Below are 6,338 nucleotides of genomic sequence, written 5' to 3' on the forward strand. Positions count from 1 at the left end.
GGCTAATTTTTTGTTTTTTTTAGTAGAGACGGGGTTTCACCGTGATAGCCAGGATGGTCTCGATCGTGATCCGCCCGTCTCGGCCTCCCAAAGTGCTGGGATTACAGGCCTGAGCCACCGCGTCCGGCCCTTCCCCGTTTTAAAACTGCTGTTACATTGCTGAGCAGAAAGGGTTGTGCAGACCTGTATATACACTAGCAATATAATGCCTTTTATACAGTTTTCAGTTTTCCTTTCTATGCTTACCTACATTCTGAACCCGGGCACTAGAATTTTGTATTCTATTTCATCTCCCATATCAAAGTGTTGCTGTCTACTTTGGATGTTTTTTGTTTGTTTATTAGAGGCTGATGCCTTGATCAGCTTGATATGGATATCCTCATTCACTCCCAGGAATTAATTTTTTACCTCTGTCCTTTCCTCAGGAGTTGGAAGTTTTGTCTACTAACTGCAGAATTCCATTTTTTTCTTCCAAGAGTTAAAAGAGCTGGGGGAATTTTGGGGTTTTGGATTCCCTGGAGATTGTTGAAACCCCAGCATATAGATTATTTTTCAGAGAAGTCGTGTAGCTTTTAAATGGAATCCAGGTATTAGTCCCTGTACCTCAAACTCCAGTGTACTGAAACTTATTGGTAACAACCTTTATATTAACTCTAATCCTCTATTGAAAAAAATTTCTACAGTATTTTATAATAGAATCTCACTTATGAAGTCTGGAAATTGGACATTTTAGTTCCACCCCAGGACTCTTCTCTGCTTTCCTACAACAGTGCAGATGAGTATTATTTACATAGATATTTTGGGCGAGGCATGGTGACTCATGCCTGTAATCCCAGCACTTTGAGAGGCCGAGGCAGTTGGATCACCTGTGGTCAGGAGTTTGAGACCAGCCTGGCCAACATGGTGAAATCCCCGTCTCTACTAAAAAAAGAAAAAAAAAAATTACAAAACTTAGCCTGATGTGGTAGGTGCCTGTAATCCCAGCTACTCATGGGAGGCTAAGGCCTGAGAATCACTTGAACCTGGGAGGTGGAGGTTGCAGTGAGCCAAAATCACGCCACTGCACTCCAGCCTGGGAGATGGAGCAGGACTCTGTCTCCAAAAAAAAAATGAAAGATGTTTTGTTTTGCCTTTCTCAGGTGTGGACATCTCAAGATCGCCAGTGTGTCCTGAGTACCTTAGCACAGTTGCTCTTGGATAAGGACTGTACTGTGCTGGTTGGTCGCCAGCTTCGCCCTCTCCTTTTGGATTTGCTGGAAAGGAATGCCGAAGCCATTAAAGCTGGAGGCCAAATCAACCATGATCTGCATGAACGGCTCTGTGTGTCGATGAGCAAACTCATCGGTAACCATCCTGATGTCCTCCCGTGAGTAGCAATTTTATTATTCACATTTCTCCTTGAGGTGATAGAACCTACTGTTGCCTGGGATGTAAGGGAGTCTGAGCTGAAAAGGGAAAACAGAAATACAGAAAGGAGAGAGATAAATAGTATTGTTTTATAAAAAGAGTCACAGCAGAAGCCATTTATCCAGCTCAGTTTAGTGAGCGTTTACTAGTTTTCTCTTAAATCTTGGCCATCAGAACAGACCTGGAAAGATGGTCAGGATATGTACCCAATGCTCTCAAGGATTGTATCATGTGGCAAGACATGCATATACAGCGGAGTAAATGAGGTTTAACTGAGGTTCTTATAGCATCCACCTCTAATGGGAAAGATTCCTTGCTTACTAGAGCAGCTGAAGGAGTGGATTAGAAGAGCTGTAGTATCCCTTCCAAATTCTATGAATTTATCTGAATTAGTATACTAAGAGCTGCGTTAGAGCTGGGTTTTAATGTGACTTTTAAAGTGATAGTAAAATATGGTTTGTGAGGCATAGTCAAAAGAGGCAGCAAAACTGAGTGTCAGGGGTTTTAAATTGAGAAGATTTTAAAACTTTCGCTCTAAAATGATTAATATTCTTTATACTAATAGGACATTTCTTTCTTCTTCTTCTTCTTCTTTTTTTTTTTTTTTTTGGACGGAGTCCCGCTCTATCACCAGGCTGGAGTGCAGTGGCATGACCTCTGCTCACTCCAACCTCCGCCTCCCTCCTGGGTTCAACTGATTCTCCTGCCTCAGCCTCCTAAGTAGCCAGGACTACAGGCGCCCACCACCACGCCCAGCTGATTTTTGTATTTTTAGTAGAGACGGGGGTTTCACCATGTTGGCCAGGATGGTCTCAATCTCTTGATCTCGTGATCTGCCTGCCTCAGCCTCGCAAAGTGCTGGGATTACAGGCGTGAGCTACTGTGCCCGGCCAACAGGACATTTCTTGTATCCAATGTTTAATTTATTAGTCTTCATCTGTACAATAAATACACTTTGGCTTTCTTGGAAGTATGATATCTAATCCGGTCCTTGAATGAGGAAATAAGAAATGAAGACTTGGGGGAAAACGCTGTTGGTATGAGCTTTTCTAAAAGGGAATGAGAAAAAAATGGACCTGGTTTCATGGAACTAGAAAATATACAGCCAAGTAAAGATCAGGACTCTGAGAACATTCCTGGCTTTCTCTATTCCGATATGTCAGGTATCAAAGTTCTGTCTTATAAAAAATTATGCAGTTTGTTCCTTGCTTTCTTTTCACCTTGATTAAACTTGTGCTCCCAAATTCCCTCAGCTATAGCTTTGGAGACAGTTTCAGAAGGTTAGAGTGACACATCATGTGTTGATTATTTTCTTTTTTTTTCTTTTTGAAGCAGTCTCACTCTGTCGCCCAGGCTGGAGTGCAGTGGCATGATCTTGCCTCACTGCAACCTCCTCCTCCTGGGTTCAAGTGATTCTTGTGCCTCAGTCTGCTGAATAGCTGGGACTACAGATGCACATCACTATGCCTGGCTGATTTTTTTTTTTTTTTTTCCTGAGACAGGGTCTCACTCTGTCGCCCAGTCTGGAGTGCAGTGGCACAATCTTGGCTCATTGCAACCTCCGCCTCCCGGGTCCCACCATCACGCCCCGCTAATTTTTGTGTTTTCTTTTCTTTTCTTTCTTTTCTTTTGTCTCACTCTGTCACCTAGGCTGGAGTGTAGTGGCGTGGTCTTGGCTCACTGCAACCTCTGCCTCCCGGGTTAAGCGATTCTCCCACCTCACCCCCACTCCAAGTAGCTGGGACTACAGGTGGGTGCCACCACACCTGGCTAATTTTTGTATTTTTAGTAGAGGTGGGGTTTCACTATGTTGGCCAGGCTGGTCTTGAACTCCTGACCTCGCGATCCGCCTACCTCAGCCTCCCAAATTGCTGGGATTATAGGTATGAGACACTGTGCCTGGCCTAACTTTTGTATTTTTTTGGGTTTTCACCATGTTGTCCATGCCAGTCTTGAACTCCTGGCCTCAAGTGATCTGCCCGCCTCGGCCTCCCAAAGTGCTGGGATTACAGGCATGGGCCACCACACCCAGAGATTATTTTCCTTTAATGTTATGTCAGAGTGTAACATTATTTCTAAGTTTTACCTATACTGACTTGACCAGCACCTGCTGTGAATCGTGTCTGCAGTACACAGAAGTATCCTGGACTAGTAAAGAAGGAAAAACAGTTCCTTTTCCTCTACATTTGCAGAACACATCACTTCTAATACCAGATGTATGACCTGTATCTATCAATTCTCTGACACCAGTTTGGTACCCTACAATTCAGTTCAACTCTGAGATTATCTATCTGGAGTTAGTACAGACCCCACAGGTTAAGGATTCAGTCCCACAAGAGTATCTCACCCATTCCTCCCCTGCACACCCCCTCTCTAGACACCAATCTCAAGTCTAGGTTATCATATATGCGTCTGACCAAAAGGCTGTAAATCAGAGACTTCCTTGACCCACCTCTTCAGGTTTGATTATTTGCTAAAATGGCTCACAGAACTCAGGAAAACAGTTTCTTTACCAGATTATAAGTGTATTAGAAAAGGATACAACTCAGGAAGAGCCAGTTAGATGCACAGGACAAGGCATGGGGGAAGGGGACAGTAAGCATCTATGCCCCCCGCCAGCTGCAGCACCCTCTCAGCACCTCCATTTGTTTACCACCCTGAAAGCTCTCGGAACCCCATTTATTTTTGTTGTTGTTGTTTTGAGACAGAGTTTCTCTCTTGTTGCTCAGGCTGGACTTCAATGGCATGATCTCAGGTCACTGCAACCTCCGCCTCCCAGGTTCAAGTGATTCTCCTCTCTCAGCCTCCTGAGTGGCTGGGATTACAGGCATGTGCCACCACGCCTGGCTAATTTTGTAGTTTTAGTAGAACGGGGTTTCTCCATGTTGGTCAGGCTGGTTTCGCACTCCTGACCTCAGGTGATCCACCCGTCTAGGCCTCCTAAAGTGCTGGGATTATAGGTGTGAGCCACTGCACCCGGCTGGTTTTTTTTTTTTAATGGATATTTCGTTAGGAAGGCATGATTGATTATATCTTTGACCATTGGAGATCATCTTAACCTTCATCCCCTCTCTCCTCTCTGGCAGTTGGGCTGAAAGTTTTAACTCTATTATCACTTGGTTGGTTCTCCTGGCAACCAACCTGTGCCCGCCCCCTCCTTAGGGACTTTCCCATTGTCACCTCATTAACAGAAACTCAGGTGTGATTGAAAGGGGGTTGAATAACAAAAGAATAGCTCTTACTGCATTGGAAATTACAATTCCTGGAGCTCTGTCCTGGAACCAGATTGAAAACTAAACATATATCACAAATAAGCTCAAGTTTTTAACAAAATTTAAGTTTCATTCTTAAAAATGCGTATATACTTTTTTCCCGTTGTGGTAGGAAAATGCATAAAATTGATCACCTTTACTATTTTTTTTTTTTTTTTGGAGACGGAGTTTCGTTCTTGTTGTCCAGGCTGGAATGCAATGGCTCACTGCAACTTCCACCTCCCAGGTTCAAGTGATTCTCCTGCCTCAGCCTCCAAAGTAGCTGGCATCACGGGCATGTGCCACTACACCTGGCTAATTTTGTATTTTTAGTAGAGGTGGGGATTTCACCATGTTGGCCAGCTGGTCTCGAACTCCTGACCTTAGGTGATCCACCTGCCTTGGCCTCCCAAAGTGTTGGGATTGCAGGTGTGAGCCACTGCCCCCTGGCCCAACTTTGCTATTTTTAAGTGTACAGTTTATTTGGATTGCATTTTAGATTAATTTCTTGTTTTCAGTTTTGCATTTGCTGCTGGTTTGTGCTGTGCACGTGTCCCACATCAGTGCTGTCTGTCTTTTGATTGGTAAGAGCAATAGTGGGTGGACCCAGTCACAGCCTTTATGAAGAATAGCAGATGGATTGTTGTGCTGGAGCATGCACTTCCTTTTCAAAGACATAGTCCGTGTGTAAGGTACTGTATGTATGTGACCAGTCATGCGGCCATACAGCAGAATGAGGGACCAAAATAGTTCTGCTCTTACACATTTTAGTTAAAAACTATATCTAGAAATGCTTAAAGGTAACATCTTGTATTTGCTTTTAGACTTTTCTTCCTCTCCAAGAACTACTTTATTCTCACTGTATCCCTGTGAGGAAAATAATGTCCCAATAGTATAATACCTATTTCCCCTTTTCTTCTTTTAGTTCCAGAAGTGATATATTCAAATAACATTCAACAATACAGAATGGTAGGAAGCTAAAGGTCTTCTCCACCCTGAAACCATACCCTCCAAAGATAGCTGGTATTAATATTTTGGTATGTTTTCTCCCAAATGTCTTTTCTCACTCTTGCACACATCAGAGTATACACACAAGTACATTAATATGCACGCATTTTAAATAGGGCTTTATTGAGATAGTTTATATATTGTAAAAGTACAATTCAGTGGTTTTAGTATTTTTATCAATATATGCAGTCATCACTACAGTCAATTGCATGTTTTATTTTAGCTCCTGCTAAATTATTTTCAAAATTTTAACTCAGGCATTTTGTTATAAAACTTGCTACTCATACATAAACTAATATGAACTTAAAATTCATCATACATTTGCTTCACTTTTTTTTTTTTTTGAGACAGAGTTTCGCTCTTATTGCCTGGGCCAGAGTGTAATGGCGCCATCTAGGCTCACCGCAACCTCCGCCTCCCAGGTTCAAGCGATTCTCCTGCCTCAGCCTCCCAAGTAGGTGGGATCACCACCACACATGGCTAATTTTGTCTTTTTAGTAGAGATGGGGTTTCTCCATGTTGGTCAGGCTGGTCTCGAACTCCCAACCTCAGGTGATCCACCTGTCTCGGCCTCTTAAAGTGCTGGGATTACAGGCATGAGCCACTGCGCCCGGCCTACTTCACTTTTTAACTTGACTTTCTAGTAAATCTTCCTTTTTTTTTTTTTTTTTT

General features: G+C 43.0%; 1 protein-coding gene and 1 pseudogene across 1 annotated transcript in view; one reads left to right on the forward strand and one right to left on the reverse strand.

Moving 5' to 3' along the window:
* The window catches only part of MDN1 (midasin AAA ATPase 1), a 196,929-nt gene that overhangs the window by 15,154 nt on the left and 175,437 nt on the right, over positions 1 to 6,338 (forward strand). The window contains 1 exon segment of the mRNA XM_017876823.1: positions 1,140 to 1,366. Within this exon segment, the coding sequence (XP_017732312.1) occupies positions 1,140 to 1,366 (227 nt within the window).
* Positions 2,341 to 6,338, reverse strand: part of LOC108532640 (mitochondrial import inner membrane translocase subunit TIM14 pseudogene) — a 5,353-nt pseudogene continuing 1,355 nt past the window's right edge.

Source organism: Rhinopithecus bieti, unplaced genomic scaffold (genome assembly GCF_001698545.2).
Source record: "Rhinopithecus bieti isolate Rb0 unplaced genomic scaffold, ASM169854v2 scaffold_10354, whole genome shotgun sequence".
NCBI classification, from domain to species: domain Eukaryota; kingdom Metazoa; phylum Chordata; class Mammalia; order Primates; family Cercopithecidae; genus Rhinopithecus; species Rhinopithecus bieti.